Below are 22,940 nucleotides of genomic sequence, written 5' to 3'. Positions count from 1 at the left end.
TTGCACAGAGGGCTCATGAAGCCAAAATACTTTTAAGTGCATTACCTGGAAGATAGGCATATGGGGTCACTGAAAAATGTGTGACCAGGTGAGATGCACCACTCCTGTCTGAGTAGCAGAACTGGGAAAGCAAGGGCTTTCTTATCCCAAGACAGGGAAGCAGTAACAACGGTGGGAGCGTGCTGCAGGATTATAGGGACTGTCCTGTCACCGATCCCACTGCCTTCCCCGAGCCTCCTTTGCCCGGGGGACCCATAGGCCTTGCGGTGTCGCACTGACCCGAGCTGCCCGGCAGCGGCGGGGCAAAACGCGAGTTCTCTTTTTAAAAATTCTCGCAAAATGAGAGCTGTCCCCCTCCGGGGTGGTCAGGCCCCCGCACCGGCCACGCAGAACAGAGAGGGGCGACGCGCCCCGCGGGGGGGGGGGGGGGGGAATGGCGCCCGCCGCAGCCCCAGCGGCCGCCGCGCCCCGCCCGCGCCGTGACGCCGCGGGCCGCAGCCGCTGTGACGCGCCGCCGCACTCCAGAAGGTTCCTGGCGGCGCCATTTTGTCGCGGGCTGTGAGCTGAGGGCCGGCGGCGGTCGTGGGCCCAGTAGTTGCGGCTCCCGGAGAGGGCGGCGGCATCCCCAACCGCTGAGGTGAGGCGATGGCGGGCAGCAGGTGGAAGGGCCCCGAGTGCTCGCTCCTGGCTCCGCACCCTGAACTGCCGCGGCGGCGGGGGAGAGCTGAAGGACATCGTTCGGAGGCGGGACGGGCTGTGGCAGGGACATGGCCGCTGCCGAAGGGAGGGCGGGGAGGGAGGAGAGATGGTGCTGGGGAAGGGGCTGCTGCCCCTGCCTTGGTGAGGGGACAGCCTGCGGGGCCGCCCCCGCCGTCCGAGCCGGTCGGGTGGCTGGGGCGCCCCTGTGCCGCCGCCCGCCTCTCCGTGCGGCCGCCATGTTCTCTGCCCGCGCCTTACCCGGTGCGGCAAGAAAATGGCTGCGGCCGCTGGCGCGGGAGGGGCGCGCCCGGCGGGGCCGAGGGGGAGGCTGGCGGCCGTTCGCCGGTTCCCGTACGGGAGGTCGAGAGTGGGGTCTCCCCCGGGGGAGAGACTTTAGCGCCCCCGGAGTGGAGGTGGCCCCGGCGAAGCGCCCCGCGGCTGCTGCTCCGTTAGTAAGCCTGGTGTTTGCCTCGGCCGTGTGGGGCGCGGACCGTCCCCTCTCCCTCACTTGGAAAACTGCCTGGGTCAGAGCCCGCGTTGCATCGCGCCCCGCTTTGTAGCGTCGCAGTTGTCACGAAGTCCGGACTCGTCGGCGTGAGACACGTCGTGTGAGCTAGAATCAATGTACGGTTGGAAAGTGAAATAAAAAAAAATTTGCAATGAGTGATTTTTCTTTATATTTTCCTTTGGGAGCTAAATGACCTGGAGGTACCTGTATTTTATTTTCATCTATTGGCTTTTTAAGGTAGCATCAGAATTTTTCCAGGGGTCTATAGAAGCATAGTAAAAGTTTAATAATGAATTCATTCAAGTCTTTAAAAGCACATAGGGTAATATCTGTATGCCTTTTTAAGTACATGTAAGCCTTCCTTTTCCCTACTATATGCACAGTTTATCATACATTAAGATGTCTGAAGGAACCTTACCCTGGTGACCAGCTTTGCAGAAATAACATTGAGTGTGTTTAGTGTCTGAGCCATGATCCTTCTTTTTAAAATCTTTATATGTGGGAGTTAGGTTACTGGTTTGAGTTCCCTTGTCAAAACTAGTTATTTTGGGAAAAGTTTCGAATGTAAAAATAACATGGAAGAAAGCAGGGTGGGGAGAATCACAGCTGGATTATTGAGGAAGGAATACAGTCTTCATTATCCTGTTAGACAGGTTGGTATTAATGGCTCTTAAAATTAGTTGCTTGTTTCTAGGATGTAATTTAAAGAGTGAAATGCCTTTTCTGTCACAGATGCGGCATTCCAGGCGAACTAATTATCCTGACTGGGATGAAAAAGAAAGTTGGGATCGCAGAAGGTGCAGCAGTGGTCATAAGAGAAAGAGGAGATCACTCAGTAGTGCACGGGAGAACAAGCACTTCAAACATGATCTTTCTAAACTTCCTGATAGGTAAATAACTTTTTGACTTCTGACAATAGCAAGCATCTGTTTTAAGATTTTACTGTTCTGATAAGGTTAATAATTCTGATAAGGTTCTCTTAATGTATTAATTTTTGAGTTGCAGATATTTCAAGAGGGATGTCTTACAGTTTAAAGCAAAAACCTGCCTTGATAGGGGTACTGGAATTTATTTAAATAAAGTTTACTTAATCCTTTGTTTGTAGTAACTATTCAGAAACCAAATCCATAAATGAAAGAGACCATCATGAACGGCGCTATGTCGAAGAATACAGAAACGAGTACAGTCAAGGATATGATAATGGGCACCATCACATGAGAGACCATGAAAATGGTTATCACAATCATAGTAGCAAGTCATCAGGCCATAGCGGGAGGAGTAGTTACAAAAGGAAATACAAGACACATCACAGTGCCTCTCACCATCATCATTCACAGGTGGTATGACCAATTTTTAACTTAGGAATTTTTATTTTAAGAAGATGAATTCTCATCTGGGCAGTAATAATTGAGTATTGGGGTTTGGGGAAGTCTTAATTGCTAATATCGATATATTATTTTTTTGGCTAGGATTTTTTTTCCTTCAGTAAAAAATTTTCATAGTTCATAGGTATACTTGTGATACCACAGGACATAGTTCTGCTGTTTGTTCACTGGATATATTTGAGCTGATTAATGAACAATAACCATCAATTGAAGTACTTGAAATGCGGGCATCACTTTCATGCCTTCAAAATCTTTTTATTATGACAAGTATTTATTTCAGTCATACCCAAAAATCCAAATTCAAGCTCTGAAACTTGTTTTTGACTAATTTAGTATCATTGAAATAGCAAGGAGATACTGCCAGATTTTTACAGTATTTATTTATTTATTTGATAAGATGTTTTAAGTTTTGATGAAATAGTCTGTAGAATCAGATATGTATGATGTCTGTCCACTAGCAGGGCATGCTTTCTGATCTTTGTTATGAATTTAACTGTTAAAAAAGCTGAAGATAGGTTTTATAATTGAAGCTCTTCAGCTGAGAGAACCTAAAGTAAATGTATATGCTGTTTTTGTAAATTTTTTATTATTATTAAATATTCAGACAAGTGATTTAAAATCAGTTGCTTGTGTATTTTAATTTGGCCACAGGGCTATTTTATGTAGAGGGTAATTTATTAAATCCTTTTGATTTTCAAATAAGGGCACTGAAATCCTAAAATAGAATTCAGTGAACCAATCTTTTAAAAGAAAAAAATTGTATTGTAATTTTTTGTTGCCTTGCCACTTTGAGTATCTTATCTGAAAATCTGTTCCTTGCCATGTTTTTCTCCTGTAACATAAACTATGTGCCCTGTGAATTTCTGGGGACTGAATTTGAAATTGCTCCTGCCGTTTGTGGCCTGGCGTGTATCTGAATGCCCGAATATCTCCCTGCTGAATGAATTTCGTATTCTACCCTGAATTCACTCGGGTTTATTGATTGGCTGGACGATCTTGGTGCCGTTCCAGAAGAGTCATCGAAGGAAAAGATCCAGGAGTGTAGAGGATGATGAGGAGGGTCACCTGATCTGTCAGAGTGGAGACGTACTAAGTGCAAGATGTATAGAATATTTTTCAAAACTTATTAACTTTTCAGATAGAATAATTTCTTTTAGCATAAGAGTGAGGGGGCTTTGGAAGTCTTTTCTTTCTGTCTTGACTTTTTTGTTTTTGGGGGGATTGTTACTCTTTTTCTGTAGAACTTAAATGTATTTCTTTTTTTCTTTTTTTTTCCTTTTTTTTCCAAAATAGTAAATGAAGTTAATGAACCTAGAATGAGATATCTGTAAATATGTCTCGATGAGAGTTGTCCAATAACATCTCTCAAACTCTAGATATTTACATTTTTATAGAAGCACATCTAGAATAATCTTCAGTGATAGTACTTAGTTGTTTTTATTTTTTGTTTGTTTGTTTGATTTTGAATGGTTGAGTAACTTCACAACTTCTGTGACTGAGAGTTGTTTTCTTTTTAGATGAGATTGTTGCTACTTTGGGTGAAGGTGCTTTTGGAAAAGTAGTGGAATGCATCGATCACAAGGCGTAAGTCTTTTTCAGTTGATACCTGTAGTTCTTCTTACTGATGCTATCCTGGTGTGTGTAGTTCACAAAGTGGTTTCAGATTGATTGGATCAAGTTTGTTTTTACTTTCTAATATGCTGATCTATGTATTTCTCTAAATGTAGGCATAAAATAACAAAATGGGGGTGGTGGTGGTTATTCATAAATGGCACTAGTATGGGAATAATGAATGCTTTGTAGTTGGAACTGGAGGATCAGATTGCTTCGGTTATTTATTCAGCTCCCATTTTCTTTTGGGGAAAGTTTTTTACATGCACCTTAGGGTGTATTTGGGTGGCCAAATAGAGCTGGGAGAGAAGAGGGTGTTGCCGTTTCCAATTGTACATTTACATTAGTGCCTCATGCAAAAAGCAGCACCTTGAAATCACAGTTGTTTAGGGACTGGCAGACCAGCGGGGGGGGTGCAGCCTCCATAAGCGCTGCCTTCCCTGCCGGAGGGCCGGGGCTGGTGGGCAGTGAAGCTGCTGGGCCTGTGCTGGCTGGGCCTGTGCCTCGCCCGCTCCGTGCAGTGAGTCAGGCCTGCATTGCCTTACAGCATCCTTCAGAGTATAATCTGTGATGATGCAACGACATTTGGGTCCTAGCAGTTGTTATATTATAAATCAGAACATATTTTTGTTCAGTGGCGGGCTATGTGCTTTTAGAATTGTCTTTCTAGTCACTGTAGAATATATTTGACACCTCAGTTAATTTAACTACTTAGATCACTGAAGACTTGCCATTTCTGACTGACAGTTGTGTTAGGCTGCAAGGTACTGACTTCCCTCTAATATGATTAGCCCAATACAGATAAATAAACAATGGGAGGTAAATCAGGGGTTTTTTTACCTTTAAGAGTAATACTAATAGATAGAATGTATCAAGTATATTTTCAAAATAAATACTTTATAAGTATTTATTTAGTTGTGTATGTGAACATGTGAAACTTGGGTATACTTAAGTCAGCACATACTCTTAAAAGTATTTTTTTCTGCTAAGGTTCACAATTGGATTTTGTTATAAACAGTGTTTATTGGGATTATTACAGAATGATATTAGTTATAACTATGCATTGTTCTAATTGCCATAAAAAACTTTTTTTTCAGGGGAGGTAGACATGTAGCTGTGAAAATAGTAAAAAATGTTGATAGGTATTCTGAAGCAGCTCGTTCAGAAATACAAGTACTGGAACATTTAAATGCGTCAGATCCCAGCAGTACATAGTAAGTATACAAAGAAGATTGTACCTTGTTTTGGCTTTCCGTAACACCTGCATTTTTATAAAACAAAACAGTAATACTACAAGCTCAGAATTACTAGCTAGTAACTTTTGAGTACTTCGCCTTCTAAATTGACTCAGGTTACTTCCTTTTGGTGTCTCTCTGATAGCTCCATAGTGCCCTGTGCTGTTCACCTCTAAAGGCAGGGCTCATTTTTTGCATGTGTGTGTACAACTGCACACAGGACCCTCTCTAGGTATGTAAGCTTTCACCCAGACTGGCCAGGCCTCTAACCCTGCTCACTTTTGATAGGATTAAATATTTTTCTGTTCAGACCTATCCTGTTCAGAACTGTGAAGCTGACGTAGCTGCAGTAGGTGCAATCATAATATTGATTGGTGACCAGATACTCAATGTAGAAACACTGCCTTCCCTATAATGGTCTTAGTGTAAAGTAATTAAAAAAAAATTACTAAAAAATATATATATATATATTTTTAAATAATCTACAGCAGCTTCTGCAGGGTCTCACTATCTGAATATACAGCCAGTCTCCTGAAGTGCTTCCAGTAGGTGGAGATTTTCTGTTGGTGGTGGTTCAGTGTTCTCTTCCTGTCCCTAATTTATGAGGTCAGGAAAAGTTGCTGCCTGGCAGCTCTGTGCTGGCTGGGGCGCCTCACCTGGAACCAGGGCAGTCTAGTTGCTTTGTGTGTGTTCTTTGTAAGCTCTGCTATTTAAATTAGGCCAATGTATTCACACAGAAAAATCTTAAATCTCTAAAAGCCTCTAACTTCCCATAATTGACCAGGTCATACGGCAGCGTAGCTTAGCATTTATATAACTTAATGTGGCAATTGGTGTATTTGCCTGCTTTTACAGTCGCTGTGTCCAAATGTTGGAATGGTTTGAGCACCATGGACATGTCTGCCTTGTCTTTGAGCTATTGGGACTCAGTACCTATGACTTTATTAAAGAGAACGGCTTTTTGCCATTTCGGCTGGACCACATTAGGCAGATGGCATATCAGATCTGCAAATCTGTGAACTGTAAGTCTATTTCTTGCTGTTTTAGTTAAATTTTCTTTGAATGGTGTGCTAACTGTATTTGTTATCTTGCAGTTTTGCATTTGAATAAGCTGACACATACAGATCTGAAACCGGAAAATATTTTATTTGTGAAATCTGATTATGTAGAAGAGTATAACCCCAAACTGGTAAGTCTCCGTAGCCTGCCCCTACCTACCCCTCAGCAACTGCCTGGGTTTATTCCATCATCTGCATGCCCCTGTGTTTCACTTCAGAAACGCGATGAACGCACACTAAAAAATCCAGATATCAAAGTTGTGGACTTTGGGAGTGCAACGTATGATGATGAACATCACAGTACTTTGGTGTCTACGAGACATTACCGAGCTCCTGAAGTTATTCTAGGTTAGTAGAAGTGATTTCTATCCAAGGGCATATGCTGTGCTTTAGAAGTCAACGCTAGTAGTTTTGAACAAGCAGTGGGGACATTTGGAAAAATATGCCGTGATCAGAAGGTGCGCATTAGAGATGTGCTTTATACATAAGCTTAAGTAGTTGGAACACTTGATGCTTTTCATAGCTGAAGTGAGGTTTGCACAGTCTAACTCAAGCTCTTACCTCCTTTTGTCTGTAGTATCTTTATGTAGGCCTGAACTGTGCTAGTGTAGTATGGTGGCTCTTGTTTGAGCTGCTAAACTGTTCCTAGTCCAGTATAAACATGAACCTTCTCAATTTTCACAGCGTTGGGGTGGGCACAGCCCTGTGATGTCTGGAGCATAGGCTGTATTCTCATAGAATACTACCTTGGATTCACAGTATTTCCGGTAGGTAACGGAACTTCGGAAAGGCAATGCAGCACATGTGATGCATCACAGCTTGGGGAAAACATGCTGCGGGGGCGGGGGGCGTGGAGGTGGGGGGGAGGAGTGGCCTGTGCTAAAGATGAACTTGTCTTTTCTGCAGTACCTAGTGGCAGCAGAACTAGGCACAAATAAACTTTCTCATCAAAAGACATGTACAGTTGCTTTCAGTATTGTTGCAGCAGTAGTTTGGTGTGAGAGGTCAATGCTTTGTTAACATTCTGAATTCACAAGCCCTACTGGTAACAGATGTTGTCTCATCCACCACCATCATCAAATAATATTCTGGTGTGTGTGTGTGTGTTTGTGTGTGAAAATTGTCATCTTGCCAACATTACTAAACGTTGGAATTTATTAACAAAAAGCAAGGCCAGGTGAAGGACAACTTGGCATAATGTAACTGTTATCTCAGGAAGTAAAGACTGTGGTCCCTCTTTTTTTTTTTCTTTCCTTCCTTAATGTGAAGTATTGTTGGTTGCAAGGGGAATGGTCAAAATTATGTATTGTTATTGTGGTTGATGGTAAATTCATCTACTGATGAACAAAAATCTTTGTATATTTTCCTTTTGCTCTAGACCCATGACAGCAAAGAACACCTAGCAATGATGGAGCGAATACTGGGGCCTTTGCCAAATCACATGATACAAAAAACAAGGTAATTACATTTCTCTGTACCTAGATTATCTAGTTTATAAGTTAGAATAGTTTCAGATTTGGGTTTAATATCAAATAAATGACAAAAAGAAGTTCATTAAACTCAAATTCATTCCTTTGCTTTATTAAATTGGCCATTCTTTTGTGAAATAGTCACTGATCAGTTCCCAGAGTGGTGATCAAACATGCTGCTAAAAGATGAGTATGCAAGCTTTGCTTCTAGTGAGAGACAAAGCAAATACTCCACATAACAAGCTGTGTGGTCTGTTCAAGGAAACGCAAATACTTCCATCATGACCACCTGGATTGGGATGAACACAGTTCAGCTGGTAGATACGTCTCAAGGCGCTGTAAACCACTAAAGGTAAGAGAAGGGGAAAACACCTTGGGGGAGGAGAGCTGTGATGATGAGTGTAAAATTAAAAATAATATTCTATGGGGTTTTTTAAAAAGGAATTCATGACTTGCCAAGACTCCGATCATGAGAACCTCTTTGACCTCATCCAAAAGATGTTGGAGTATGACCCAGGCAAACGCATTACTCTTGAAGAGGCACTGAAACATCCTTTTTTTTCCCCATTGAAACAAGAAAACAAGTAAGCTCTATCTTACAACTGAGCAAGCTGTTACAGACTGTGTCAGTCAACAACAGAAGCATAATAAAGTTTTTAAGTATTTATTGTGTACAGGTAGCTTTATAAATGCCATATTTTGTATTATGACCCTGTTTGGATACTTAAGTTTATTGATTCAGCTGCTGAAATAAAAAACTTTCTATTTAAGAAAAAGATACTGATGTACCTGATAATATTTTTACTTAAATAAACTCTCAGTACACTTTAACATGTTAAGTGCAGGCTCCGGCCTATGAAGCAAGCCTCTGCTGAAAGGGAGTTTGTTCCTTGTAGAGAAATACTATTATTTTAGAGTTATTTTATTTAACTAGGTCATTGGAATTGTGTGAACTCAAGGGACTGAAAGATTCCACCCTCTTCAAGTGACTGAAGCTTTAAATTGGAAGAAGAGAGACAACCCTAGGCATTTTAAGTGTAAGGATGGCCTTTATTTCTTTTAAAAAAAAATACAAAGGAAGGAAGATCACTGTAGTATTGAATAGATTGCATTGTGATCACCAAGGTTTTTTTCCATTTTGTAAGTCGACCGGTCATGAGTGTTTCAGTTAATGCTCAGCGTTAGCTCACAACCATGTTGACCTAGACTTCCCTAATCAGGAGCTGTCCTGAGAATTCCCATGAAGAATTCAGACAAGATTTTGTTGAGTAGATAACTTAACAGATCAACTGCCAGCATAAAGTAATCTTATTTCTCAGCTTCTTGTGGATGTAGAGTTTTGTCCGTCTTACCTTCCAGCAGCTGTGCACTTACCACCAAAGGAAACTTTGGTCTGTGCAAGGAACAGAGTAGCCCAGAGCCACACAGCCAAGGCACCTCTGCACTGCTCACAGCACAGGCCAGGGCTGTAGGAAGCAGTTGGCAGCTGTACAGGGAGCGGTGTCTGTACCTGCCTGAGCACAAGCAGCAGAGTGGCTGACAAACCACAACTCTCACAGTACCGATCCCTGCTGCACGAAGGCCTTGCAGCCCAGTTAAAGCTGTGCTGCCCCTCGAGAACATGGGCCCCCAGCTGTGACAGCCAGTGGGCTCAGAGAATGCTGCTCTTCATACCCCACCGCGGTTACAGGCGTTCACCACCACCGCAACAGGTCCCATCTGGTAGGACACTGAAGTAGCCTCCCCGGAGGGGTCAGCTGCATTACAATAGAGGATTACTTTATGCTGGAAGCATGGTCAAGAGATGACAGATACAGTCTGTGGGGGATGGACAACCACATCTATGAATAGGGTTACTTGGAGCAAGCAGTATTGGATTAAAGTGTCACACTAAGTTACCACACAAGCCATGGCCTCTTCACTTTGGAGACTTTTACAGTTTAATTTGCAAACAGAACTGCCATAAATCTCATTTACCAAAGCATGTCTACTACTCAAATGTAGATAGAAAACCCAAGGGGGAAAATGGATTTCATTCTGGAAGGCCTTAAATTACATCATTACAGTAGAAAATACAGGAGGTAGAATAACTGAAAAGATAATGTAGGTTAGAATCAAATCTATAGCTCCTGTAAGCTACTTAAAACATGGTTTTAAAAACTAAACCCGGTATTTCCATAACTATAGAAAACAGTTAAAATAAATTTGCCATGAGAGCCCTTATATCATGCTTGATACAGGGAGGTAGGATGTAAGAATCAGAAGGACACATGAGACATGACACTTATCTACAGCTCCTGTTTGCTTTACTGAGGACAAAATTGCACAGGTCAGTCACCCTCTTCAGCATCAGACTCGGACTCTGAAAGAAATGGACACTGTCAGCCATGGGCCAAACCTATCCCCAGCACAGTGTTTAAGCCTCAGCCTGGAAGCATTCCCTTACCTTCTTCAGCATTCTTGAGCCATTCGACAAATTTTTTCATTTGCTCCAGAAAAACACTCTTTCCTTTCGCGAGATGTGCATCTTTATACCACTTCAGGATGGGTTCTTCACTCAGAACTTCAGCTGATGGAGATGTGTAAAAGAAATGTTAATTCAGCAATCAACTGAATACCAGCTATTAAAACCACTCCTGACGGGCAGCCTTTGCTTCCTCCGCAAGGACTTTTTTTTTTTTTTTTAAACCAATATATACTTGCACCTGGGTTTGGTTACACAATTGTGCTGGGAGTAGCTCCTGTTTTTAAATCCTGAACCTCATGTAAATCCTGAGCCTCATGTGTTTCAGGCTCTTTGTAGGTTTTCTGAGCACTGCACCGAGAATATGTGCATTTACTCCTAATAATAAAGTCTTAACTACCTCTTAGCCATCTGAGATGACATACTCTTGAGTCTTGAGTCAACTAAGTACACATACAAGTTCTTCAGCACCAGAAGGATCACAGCAAGGAATGTTACCACAGTTTACAAATACAATATAATCTTCAATTTAACACCACATTTTCTTACGTTCTTGTGTATCTACAGATGCACAAGCCTGTTCAGAGCAACAACTTAAGAGCCAAACGCCACAGTGGTCTCAGTCTCTAGCTGTTGACAGACCATGTTCAGACAGGGAACTAAGAGAAGACACCGCCATGCATCTCTTCTTAATATAAAAGGACTGAAGAATCTTAAATTGAAATTCAGCTTTGCACTGCCACAATTCTTGAAATCTAGCAGACATCCAGAAGCCCCTCCCTATGCCCCTGGTGAAAGCAGTGCTCCAAGGACAGCTGCATATACCTAAGCATTTTGGTGTGCCACCTCTGTAAACAGGGTAGAAAATCCTCCAGCTAATACTATTGTAGCACTATCATCTTCCCTAAAGGTCATATCAAGAGTTCAGCATTCTGCAATCCAGGCTTAAAAACAAAACCCCACGCAGAGGGAGTTACCTTTATAGAAGAGCACCACTATTTTCTGGAAGGCCTTCATGAAGTGGATGTTGTCATAACAGTACTCCTGAATCTTCAGTAGAAGAGTCAGCTCTGACTGACCTTGGGTAGTAAAGGCAGCAAGTAGAGGGCTGTATTGCTGTAACAGGAATGGCAACTTGGCACACACACACACACACACCCCAGTTTGTATTTACTGCCTGACCAGACTGACTTCATACAGTTTGTACCAGCCACTTGCTTAGAGATTTACAACCCACATCCCAGGGAAGCAATTTTTCACAGCAGTGTTTCTGCAGACAAGTCATACTGCTTTTGCCCCAGTAACGAGGACTATAGTACTACAGCATTTAAGAGCACCATGCCTGTACAAGGCAAAGAACTCCTTTCTGCTGTGTGTCCACATTACGGTTTTTGCGTGTTTGAGCTCATTAAAAAGGAAGCTTAGAGACATGGGGAAGGCACAAGCCCTACCCAGTAAGTGCCAGAGCCACTTGGTTACGATACCTTCAAGTGCTTAATGGCTTGCTCTGCTACCAGCTCCTCTTTTTTGTTCCATTCCACAGTGCTCATTACACTTGACCAGATTATGGCTATCACAGTCTGTTCTGAGATGTTGTTCTTCTTCATCTCCTCCTTCACATACAAGATTATCTGCCAGTCAGAGGAAGAAAAAAAGTCAGCATGTAGGCCACATATGACACTAACCTAAATTAAACTCTTGTTCCAGAGACTCATTAAAGCCAGAAATCAAGCTACACAGAAATAATGCCTCTTGAGTCATGCAAAACTCAATATCTGAAAGTTTAAGGCAACCCAGAAGCCTTCAGAACCATGAACAGGCTCCTTGGCCATGCAGGACGATTCAGGACACTAAGGAAAGCCTATGAAACTAATACCAAAACACACTGGTCCTGTTAGTTCCTAGTGGAAGTTTAAATGCTTTAAAATGTATTTCAGATAATTTGAGCTAAATTCCTAAAAAAGAAGTACATAGCCTTCCTACAGACAAATACACTTACATCCTTAAATGGATCTCCCCGTGACATCTGCTCCTGAAGTTCTTTCTGCAGCTCCTTCCGAGCGCCTATGCTTTGTTGGTTCCGAACATACTCGGAAAGTTCTTTTAATCCTGCTTCAGTGAAGTACTTGGAGAAATGTTCAACACTTTGTTTGTTGGCTGGGAAGAGCTCCTGAAAGCAAAGTTTACAGCAACTCTTTCACAACAGGAATGTGCACTGAGTACTTGCTGGTAAATGCTATTTACCAATCTGGCCTAAGAATCATATTGGTAATTTCAATGCTACTCACCATCAGCCTGTTATCCATGTTTACTTTACGAAGACTGACAGCCACTGCATTAATATCTTTCTCATTTATCCATGATTTGAACAGCTTGACTGCAAAAGCTGCAGAAACACCTGTGCAACAAGAATAGTATTATTATTACTGAAATTCCATACAAAGGGAATCATAAGCCCTGGCAATACCGAGCACCTAGTTTGTCATCCCCTTCCCAAAGCAGCAGCGGCTGCGCCAAGGTGTCTCCAGCATGCTCTGAAGTACCGCCCGCTGGACTTCTCTCGTCCCTTGGCATCAGGAAGGCTTCCCTATACTTAAACTCACATCTCCTTGCTGCAATTTGGGAAGGAGCCCAGTGACATGAACCACCTTCTCCACCCTGAAGAGTCCCACCTACACTGAAACCTCACTGCTGCCTCACGTGGCAACACTGGTGACTGGAGCCCCAAGCGTCACGTGGAGAGGTCCTACATGCAAGCTCCCTGAAATACTATTTTCCCAAAGTCTAAGCAAGACATTCCAGGCTGCTATCCAGCACATTTATCTTTGCTAATCCTGAAGGAAGCCTCTCGCCACATAAAGCTGGTGAGCTGCAGGAATGCATCATCATAACTTTCATCTACCACCTCCAGCAATGTATCATGGTAAAGCTTCAGGTTCTGTCCCCCATCATCTTTTCCCTAAAAATGAAGTTGGGCTGTAGTTACCTTCTTTAACCAAGTTCTCATTATAAAGACTGTTGAGAACTGATGCATTAAGTGTCCCATTGGCTAGCAGGATACCCGTCAACATGGCCAGTTTGTTCCGCTCAGACTCTGAGAAACCTTTTAGGAACAGCAGCAGCTACAAGAGGAAGTAAAAATTGCCATAAAACAACCATTTTCCCAAAAGTCAGCTAGTTTGACTACTGTCTCCGCACTAGATACTTGCTTTTGTTTCAATCGAGCTGTTCAATCATCAGCAGCACTAGCACACTGGTAGTCTTTTCCACTAGTCATACAGAATGGTCCTTCAGGTACGAAATTTAAAAGATTTTCTGCCCTATTTGAATAATCTACTGAACAGCATCTCTCTTCTGTATAGTGATTAACTGGTAGAATTTGAAGGTTTTTATCAGCAGAAAGATAAGCCTACTTCATACCTTTTTGACTTCATCTTCAAAGCCTTTCTCTAGGTACTTGTAACGCCTGATGAGCTTGTTGAAAACCTGGAAAGAGATCAAGTATTACTTTTGTTCCAAATTACTTAAATCGAGTTAAGCAAAGTTAGTTTGAACTCCTTTAGAGCTCTTTTAGCCTAGCATAATACCATTCTACCACACCCAAAGCCATCTTCTAGGAGGCATCTTAAAGCCATGTCCTAAATTGGTATTTTACCTAAACATCCAACTACACAAGCATTTCATTCTTGACCACTAAACAGAATTTCAACTGTACCTGTTTCAGAACTAACCTGAGCAAATGCTTGCATGGTTTCTAGGTCTTCCTGGGCTGCAAATACACAGACATCTGTGCGCATCATGTCATCTGCCAGGGTACCGCCTGGGGCTAAAGAAGGGTTTCAGTATTAGTGGTGTTACTCTCCAAAGAGAAGACAAAGTTGTCTCCACAGTAAGAATCCCAACATCCAAGCACACAAGATGTGCTGTCCTTTCATGATAAAAGGAAGGAATGACTAAATCACTGAAGAGACAGCTGCATTTCTATCTACTTCACTGCTGTAGGTGTGCTAAATTTTAAATCAGTAGCTTAGATATGAATGTTAACGTTTTGACTCCCTATGGCTAAATGGATTGGCAACATGCTTACATCCAGATAAATTAACATAACCATACAAGCTCCTCTTCCCTTAAAGGAAAACCCTAAAGCTGCTTTATCCTAGCAGTGGTCTTTTTAGCGTCCACTGTAATAATGCTGTTTTGTAAGTAAGAGCAAGTCAAACCAGGAGATGAAACATGTAGACATGCATGTTCAAAATTCAGTGTCCCAGAGATAAACTTGAGGCTTTAGTCTTGAAAGGTTACTTGAGGTATTTAACAATGAAGCATATATTGCTTCTTCTCAACTCCTGTTCCCTTTAATACAGGCATTCAGTCACTACAAGGCCACCTGATTAACTAGGGTGAATTCAGGTCACAAATGCCGGTACGTCAGGGCAGCTCATTACTGATTTCTATGCCATCTACACACAAGGGAGATTTTTTGTTACATATTAGTCAGAAACATAACTTAAAGACAGAGATAAACACCAGTGGTAAGAATATTAAGATACAGCAAGGCAAAAGGATGCCAGTTTTTATTTTGGCCTCGTCCAGTCAAAGATCAAAACTCATCTACTTGGCTTATTATTATCGAGAGGCAGTTGAGTAAAGGACTTCTATATCACCATCAGTTCTTTCTCAGAAGCGCTGCTGCATTTCTGAGAGGGAACTTCAATCGACTAAGACGATCAGCAGCGCCCATCAGCAATGCAGTTTTCCCTTCCACCTCACCTTTGTTCCTAGAAGGCACCTGTGTACACTGGCTAAAACTCAAACCCAGACAAAGAGATTGTTACAATTTTTATAGTACGAATTTCTAACTGTGATGCACTGTGTGGCAGGCAAGTTATATTTACTCATATTGCCAGCTCCCATAATATCAGCAAAAGCACCTCTTGCCAAGAGGAACATGCCAGTAACTTCAGCCTACGTGACACTGTTCCAATATACAGCTTTTAGATGAACAAGCACACTTAATGACATTAAACCATTTTGAATGCCTTTTTCTTCATCATTTGTTCCCCCAAGTTGCCTGATGTTTCCACAGTATCAGTGTGAAGACCACCTGAACGTGCCAGAGACATCTCCTCCCAAACCATGCACCCACTGTAGAACTGCCATCCAGTCTGGCTGTGGCCCAGAATCAGATAATTCCTCTCCTTCTCCTAAACATTTATTTAGGTCACTTCAATTCTATTTCTGCTGCATTACAGGAAAAAAAAAATCTGCAGCTGCCAAATTTCTCATTTAAGTCTTTATTCCAGACACCCCTGCCCCCAACTACTGCAATAACAAACAGGCCTTTTCTGGTGTAGGCAGACAACATACAGGCAGTCAATAGGACTCTATTTTAAAAGGATCCCTCCCATTTGAACCCCTCGTCAGTCAGGTAGGAAATGTGAAGTCTAAATCTAGAAGTACCACAGCTTGCTTGTTACTTTTCAACCTCATGTAGTTTTATCTACTTCCTACCTGGTTGGTCAAGATCCCTACCACTCTTTCTCTTTACATACAGACATGCTTATGAGCATGCAAGGCCTCTAGTCATCATGTTTCACTTCTTCAGTTCCATACGTTACCTGCTGACTTGGCCACCATCTCATTTCTCACTCCCGCATCTGCTAGGTCCTATTCCCTCACTATTGCTAGGACAAACAATTCATTAAAGCTTTTCCAAGGCTAAAAGCCCATCAGATTCTTCCAAAAGCAATGTTACTTTCCAAACTAAACAGGTATGGTGTGCAAAGCATGGGATCATGTCAGAATCCTTCAGGACACCTCAGCTGACCTTGTGACCAGAGAAGGCATCAGAACAAAGCGTTTTGTTTCTCATCACTAGTACTATTAACAGACCACACAGAGTCAAGTTCCATTCTTGGTAAATAAAAAGTTTCCAATGTTTTCCTTTAAGCCAAGTCTGTACAAGTGACTATCTAAGCTCTGAAGAACGTGCACCAACGGAAGCAAAAACATGATATAGCATATAAGACTATTTCCACAGTAACATAATTTGATCGCTTAGTTACTCACTAAGCTAGGCAGAGTTTGGCACAGATGACTTACACCCATAAAACATACTCAGCAAGCTCTTTGTAGCAGAGTTTTTACAGCAAAAGAAAGAGTGAACTTCTGTAGTAAAGTCAACTGAATAAAGGTCAACAGCAGCCCCAGCACACAGGACTTACCCAGCATTCCACCAGCCACCAGGATATCAAAGAGCGTTTCTGCATAGCGGCGATAATCAAGTTTCGCTCCAGAGGCATCAAGAAACTTTGCTACTGCCTCCAAGTCAGTGCCAGTTTCGCTTAAACCTTGAATAATACAGTCCTGAAACTGAGTAGGCTCAAACCTCTCTTTTTCATCTGTAAAAACGAGACATTTGTTAAACTGAAGTTGTCACATACAGTTGTTTGGTTTTTTTAAATATATCATGTTTGTTGCTTTAATCAAAAAAGAAAAGAAATCTACACAGTGGCAAATCTGAAGCTAAACAGAACTGAGATCATTCCAGTTTACCATCGAAACTGGTATTACTAGTACAAATAGCAACTTAACAGTGTAGCCTAAAATGAATTTCAGCCACCATTACAGGAAACTCTTTAATCAATTAGACACGGTTATTCAGTTATTTCTTCGCTTGATACAGTTAGCTTCTCCTAAGTATAGGCTCCACATGAACATTTCCAATCAATTATTTTTCCCTTGCAGCCATTCTCCCTGCTAAGAAATCACTGCTATATCACATCAGTGAGAAGCTTTACTGCCTTTCTCTCTCCCCTCAGTCAAGGGGGAAGAGACAATCATAAGCTAAAACATTCCTTAGTTACCTGTAATAGAACGCTTAGAGTTCTTCCGCTTAAAAGAGCAATTGTTTGTGATGATCATGAGTTAGACCTCAGAAAGCTTCAACTGTTATACCCTGTTCCCACGGGAGACCACAAACTTTCAAAATGGAGGTTTATCTACCTGCTGGATGGTAATTCCAAATATGCGCCCCTGCAACTGTGTACATTTGACCCAGTTATTCAAGTTCCATTTTAGCCATTTAGGTCTCTTTCTGTTTTGGATGAAATATTCTGACTGCAACACTGCATACTGTCATCATGTTTGAGCCAACTGCCAGTATGTGCTTTTTGGCTACAAAGAGCATCCCCATCCTCTTACTTGGGGTTAAGAGAGTCTGAAATAATTGCTTTTTTCAAGTGCCTGCAGTGGATGTGTAAATCTGAGCCAAGTTTTTGGTCTTAAATAAACATGAAATGATAGAGTATTAACTGTAGATCTATTTAGCATCCCTGCATTTTTAAAAAGACACATGCTTTTTTTGCATTTGAGATAAATCAGTTGATTATGGTCTTGTTTTCACTGTATGTAGGGCATAGTTAAAATGTGACAAAACCACCCATAAAATTAAAACAAAGCCTTAAAAGGAAAGGGTCTTCAACTTTGTCCAAATTTGTCCTTGGATTATGTAAACCCTCAGAAGAAACTTCCAAAGAAAACAGAACTCAACTGCAACACGTACCTAAAGAGCTGTCTCTAACAGCTTAGCCAGTGTTGTTAACATCTTTATAAGCCCTTTATAAGAGGCATGTTAGTGTCCTTATGTTCAATGCAAGTTTTAACATATGCATAACAATTGGGTAGAAGCCTGGAAATACTGGATCAGTTATTTTCCAGGGCAGATCTATGAAGACGACTGTGACTGCAGAGTTGCTTGGAAGCTAACCTATGGTGAAATCCTTAAAAAAAAAAAAAAAAAAAGCCACATACCAATCAACAAGCCACCACCCCGAAAACCTAGCATCTGCAGGACAGACTAAATCCAACTCTCAGTTCAACAGTTTCTCAAGACATTTTTACTTTGATGTCAAAATCGGTTTTCTAAGCCAATGTGTACTTCTGCACTAGTTTATTACTATTTCAGTATGTACAGCATCCTTAACGCTATCCGTTTGAGTAGGAACACTACTAGTGTTCTAGTAAGGCAGCATTAAACAAGTCTAAGGAACTGTCCACACTTCCTCTTTAACTTAAAGAAAACCCACTAATTTACTCATCACACCTCTTCAATCATTAACTCTTCTTGTACCAGTAACTGGGCAGATACACAGAAAGCATACACTGGCACATCCCAGAGCTCATAGTAGTTTTCTTTTAAAAACAGCTAGTCTTAGAGTGTTAAAGCAATGATGCAGCTCTTACTCAGCAGTTAACACTGAAATCCCTGCTAGGTTAAATGCTCCTTAGATGCGTGTGTTCTAACATGCCCGCTGGAGTCCTGTGACACCACAGTACCAGGTACTTCTGCTTTCAGACTAACCACATTCAGTACAGTTGTGGAAACACCATTTCTTAGGCCAAGATTATCACAGTAAATGCAGTTACATACCTACTGCTAGATTGGTTTTTTTTTTTGGTGCAGAGAACATTCAAGAACGTCAAGAGTTAGCGCAAAGACTGCGTTCAGTCTAGTTTAAAAGATTTATGGAAAGAACATAAAGGCATTAGTTTGTTCATTTTCTTGTATGGTGCAGCACACGACCACGTTTCCCTGGGTGTTTTCCACACATACAGGCAACCCACAGAGGTACTAGCAATACGCACCTCGCACGCTACTTACCTCTTTTTCTTGTTTTAAAACGCTGGCCTGATAGCGTTGGCTTCTGCTGCTTTTGATTATTCATAAAAGACACCCTGCAAGGCAGCAGACACACACCTCAGGACGCCCTCTGACGACGGAGCCCGCCCGCTCCCGGCCTGCCCCGCGCCATGGCGGCGCCGCTCCGCCTCCCCCAACCTCCATTTTCCCGGCGCCGAGTCGCCGCCAGGCCGCGCCGCACCGCCCGCGACACATGGCGCCCGCCGGGCGGGGGGGGGAAGGTGAGGGGAGCCCCCCCCCTCCGCTGCCCGGCCCGGCCGGGGCGCGCGCGGCCCCTTCCCCCTCCCGCCCGGCGCGGCGCGCGCCTCGTCACGCAGCACCGGGGAAGAGGCGGCAAAGCCCTCACGGCCCCCCCGCCGGAGCGGCCGTTACGGCCGGCCTCGCCCGGCGGGATCGGGCCCCCGCCGGCAGCCGCCGCCCCTCCAGCGCGGGCGGGCGGTCCCCTCGCCCCGGCCCGTCGCCTCACCGACTTTAAGGCAGAGAGAAAACGCCCGAGCGGCCCGAAGCGGAGAGCGGCGCGACCGACGGCGAGGAGCGACAGCAGCGGCGGCGGCGGCGGCTAAACCCCTCCGAGCGGAACCAACGCGAGAGGAAGGGGGGAGGGCGGAGCGCGCCGCGCCCGGGCCGGCCCACCCCGCTCTGCAGGAGGGGAAGGAGGCAGAGACGGCCGGGGCGGAGGCCGCGCTCCCGCGGGCCGCCTGCCCCGGCGGCCAGCCCCACTCCGCAGGCCCCAGCGGCGCCCGGCGCTGCCCTGCCCGCGGCACTGCCCCCTTCCCCACCACGGGGGCGCCCGGCTGCTCCCCCCTCTCTGGGCATGAGCGCGCCCGCCCTCGTGATTTATCGTCACCGCAAGCGGCTGCCTGGTGCCCCCCGCCCCGGTGCGAATGGACCCGTCCGGCGGGGCGGGGGCGGGGGCGCACGCTGCGTCGCCCGGCGGCGCCATGATGCGGGTGCAGCTGCCTCCCCCTCCGGCTCCCCGGGGACGTGACGGGGCTGTGCGGGCGGGGGAGGAGGAAGAGGAGGAGGAGGAGGAGGGCGGCTCCCTGCACCGGCACAAACCAGCCGCCAGCACCCGGGCAGCACAGCAGCGGGCGGGGCGGCGAGCCCTGCAGCTGGCGGGGCGGCGAGCCCTGCAGCTGGCGGCCCGTACTTGATTAAGCGCTTCAGTACGTCGATTTCCAGTGCTGAATATTTGCCTGCGGAACGTGCAAAGGCTGGTTTTCAGCATTTTAACGGCTGTGTGTCATACATGTAACTGTAATAACATGCAGCCCCCTTTTCCCAAGGTGCTAGAAGAATTACCTGATTTGTTTCAGTCTTTTAATGTGTTAGGTAGGCATTAAATACTCAATAGCCCTGTGACTGGATGGGTAAAAAGAGGAAGCACGTTTGAGCAGGCACAACACAGCAGCAAGCAGAACAAATCGGGTGTCGGCATATTAGGATGTTAAGGAAGACAGCCTCAGGTGACCCCGTTAACATCAAAGGCAGTACTGCTAAGATTTCACACCTAATGTTAGAATTACACATCTCTGAAAGAGTAAAATATCAGTCAATATATTATGCTCTGCATATATTAGTAATTATAATAGTGAATAATAGTGAATAATATATTATTCACTAACAGCTGTAAAGTTTCCTGCCGAGGTAAATTTGACTGCGTTTTGGAGAGGCTGATACCTTAACTGATTAAGTTAAATAAAAACAGACTGGTAAAACAGCCTTAGACAAAGCTTATGTCAGGCTGTTTTTCTTGTTCATTAAAACCCAGAGAAACTGGCAGAAAATCTGCTAGCCCCAGGCATATCCTTAATTTCAAATGGGTTAGATTTTCCCATTTCAGATTTGACAAGCTGTTTCATACAGCCTACTTGATGTGTGCATCAGAGGGATCAGAAACACTACTGCTGTATTTACACCTAGAATGTCTGTTCTTTATTAGCATCTTGATTAACATTTTAGATGCTAAACAAATATATATAGTAAAAAGCAGACTCTATTCCAAAAAACACATTTGACCTTTTTCACTTGTGCATTCCTTCAAATAAATCTTGTTTTCAGCAACTATCAGAGATCCTGTATGTTTACTAGGTCTCTTTTTTTTATGTAGGGAAGATTAAAACTGTAAAGCCATCACAACCTTTTCCATTTTACACCCTTCTCAATATAATACCTGCTGCACTGTTAGGTCCTAGATTTGCTATTATATTTGTAATGATTTCTTCTTTCATCAGATCCTCATGATAGTATCACATGGTATAGACTCAATGTATCCCAGTCTAGACAAACAAAACTACCAGTAAAAACCTACTCACATCTGATCTTAGAACCCTGTTCCACAGTTCCAAAAGTGCAGGCCTTCTCTGCTTCAGTTAAAAGACAAGTTCTTTCACTAATAATTATAATAACAGGTCTTTCATCCTATCTTCAGATTGTAGACCAGTCTGTGTATTAGAAGACAGCATATTAAAAAACCAGTACTTTACTGTAGGTCCTTTAAGTACAGCCTAACTAGCCAGACGCTACTAAATACTGGTAACAATCCATGCAGCCGTATATAACTAGAAATGTCTACAAGACTGAATATAATATGTGACATACCGTTCATGCTGTTACAGGACAGGAGATGCAACTGCAGTTTAGTTCTTTGCTCCCAAAAAGGGGCAAAACAGTAAACTAATGGATCACAAGTTTCCCTCTAGAAGTTACACAGCTGGGAAACTTGCACCAAGTGTAAAGTTTGGCTAAAACTCTCCAAATGATTGGTTAAGTTACACCAGATGTATAAACAGGGCCAGTCACTATGCCTCAGGAAGGGAAGGCCACCTGCACAACAATGACTTTAATTAAGGTTGTCCACAGGCCCCCCCCCCCCTTTTTTTTTTTATTCCAACAAAACACTTCTTTGGCTGTGACCCAGCAAAGAGGTCTTCACACCTCCCAGCTAAATCATAATTATTCAGAAAAAAGCAGGGAGAAGCATTGTCCTTGGTGCTCTTACACACCATTCTAAGCGATTTGCACCAGCCGCTCGCAATGTGGGGAACACATCAATTCTATTAAGGTTTTTTTTTTTTTTTTTTTTTTTTTTAGTAGAGACTGATCCTTTGAAAACATTTTCCCTGAGTGTGTCTATGTTTTGGAAAGCAAGTAAGCATTCCTAATCTATCCATATGAGAGCTAGCACAGATTACATTTAAAGCCTGAAGAAAGTAAATAATTCTAGCTTCTATCTGTGATATTCTGTTATCCAAGCAGAACTTGGTTAACTTGCGTTTGATCCCACTGATCAGTTGAATCTTATTCAACTGATTATCTTAAAGAAAGTCAGGCCATGTCTCCAGTGAGGCTCCTTATGATCTACTGTCTGTTCTTGTCTGGACTACAGACATTGCACCATTGACCAACCCAGCATTCATTTATTTACACTACCCTAGGCTAGACTACCCTAAAGCTAGGGCAAAACTGAGAGATAGTAAAATCAATATTTTGTTCATGCTACAAGACAAATATGCTTAGAATATATGTATACATAAAAGGAAAGTTTTAAAAATGAGGAAAAAATAAGCCTACACTTGCCACTTACAACACATCAACTTGGAAATGAAACCACCATCCTTTCTCAAGCTAGAGTGCTTGTACTCACATCTGGAAATATAATACAATTTATCTCAATTGTACAACAAGATGACTCATCTTGGAGTGCTTAGGAGAGCCTCAATTGCAATAAATACAATTTCTTTAGCTGAATATGTTAGGGGTCACTGAATTCGGTAGCCCAACAGAGGTGAGGCTGGCGCAGCTCCATGC

General features: G+C 43.2%; 2 protein-coding genes across 4 annotated transcripts; one reads left to right on the top strand and one right to left on the bottom strand.

Annotated features, from left to right (window-relative positions):
* The first annotated feature begins 485 nt into the window (after positions 1-485).
* CLK1 (CDC like kinase 1) lies at positions 486-8,743 on the top strand. Of its 3 annotated transcripts, none has more exons than XM_026105887.2 (13): positions 486-637; positions 1,940-2,097; positions 2,313-2,547; positions 3,604-3,694; positions 4,110-4,176; positions 5,301-5,417; positions 6,294-6,460; positions 6,533-6,627; positions 6,715-6,844; positions 7,181-7,263; positions 7,875-7,954; positions 8,227-8,317; positions 8,407-8,743. In XM_026105887.2, the coding sequence occupies exons 2-13, from the start codon at positions 1,940-1,942 to the stop codon at positions 8,551-8,553; spliced, it is 1,461 nt and encodes a 486-aa protein (XP_025961672.1). In that variant the 5' UTR covers positions 486-637; the 3' UTR covers positions 8,554-8,743. The 3 variants fall into 3 exon arrangements, with proteins under 3 accessions (XP_025961672.1, XP_025961754.1, XP_025961824.1); XM_026105969.2 differs by having other exon boundaries at positions 487-637; positions 2,313-2,544; XM_026106039.2 differs by lacking the exons at positions 2,313-2,547; positions 3,604-3,694 and having other exon boundaries at positions 487-637.
* Positions 8,744-8,994: 251 nt separating this feature from the next.
* Positions 8,995-19,750, bottom strand: BZW1 (basic leucine zipper and W2 domains 1). Its single transcript, XM_026106153.2, has 12 exons — positions 19,597-19,750; positions 19,092-19,165; positions 16,654-16,830; positions 14,161-14,255; positions 13,850-13,915; positions 13,416-13,551; positions 12,718-12,827; positions 12,429-12,599; positions 11,914-12,060; positions 11,407-11,545; positions 10,412-10,534; positions 8,995-10,327 (listed from the first exon to the last, which is right to left on the bottom strand). The coding sequence occupies exons 2-12, from the start codon at positions 19,153-19,155 to the stop codon at positions 10,296-10,298; spliced, it is 1,260 nt and encodes a 419-aa protein (XP_025961938.1). The 5' UTR covers positions 19,156-19,165; positions 19,597-19,750; the 3' UTR covers positions 8,995-10,295.
* Between the last annotated feature and the right edge of the window lie 3,190 nt (positions 19,751-22,940).

Source organism: Dromaius novaehollandiae, chromosome 7 (assembly GCF_036370855.1).
Source record: "Dromaius novaehollandiae isolate bDroNov1 chromosome 7, bDroNov1.hap1, whole genome shotgun sequence".
Lineage (NCBI taxonomy): Eukaryota > Metazoa > Chordata > Aves > Casuariiformes > Dromaiidae > Dromaius > Dromaius novaehollandiae.
This window is presented reverse-complemented; position numbering and strand designations above follow the sequence as displayed.

Bases quoted from the DNA above. Each gene is read 5' to 3' on its own strand.
- CLK1 (XM_026105887.2), top strand. From the start codon at position 1,940: ATGCGGCATTCCAGGCGAACTAATTATCCTGACTGGGATGAAAAAGAA. The intron at 3,695-4,109 runs GTATAGAATATT...TTTTCTTTTTAG, and splicing joins AGACGTACTAAGTGCAAGAT to ATGAGATTGTTGCTACTTTG. The intron at 6,845-7,180 runs GTTAGTAGAAGT...CAATTTTCACAG, and splicing joins AGCTCCTGAAGTTATTCTAG to CGTTGGGGTGGGCACAGCCC.
- BZW1 (XM_026106153.2), bottom strand. From the start codon at position 19,155: ATGAATAATCAAAAGCAGCAGAAGCCAACGCTATCAGGCCAGCGTTTT. The intron at 13,916-14,160 runs GTTAGTTCTGAA...ATCTCTTTCCAG, and splicing joins CCATGCAAGCATTTGCTCAG to GTTTTCAACAAGCTCATCAG. The intron at 12,600-12,717 runs GTGAGTAGCATT...CTTTGCTTTCAG, and splicing joins ACATGGATAACAGGCTGATG to GAGCTCTTCCCAGCCAACAA.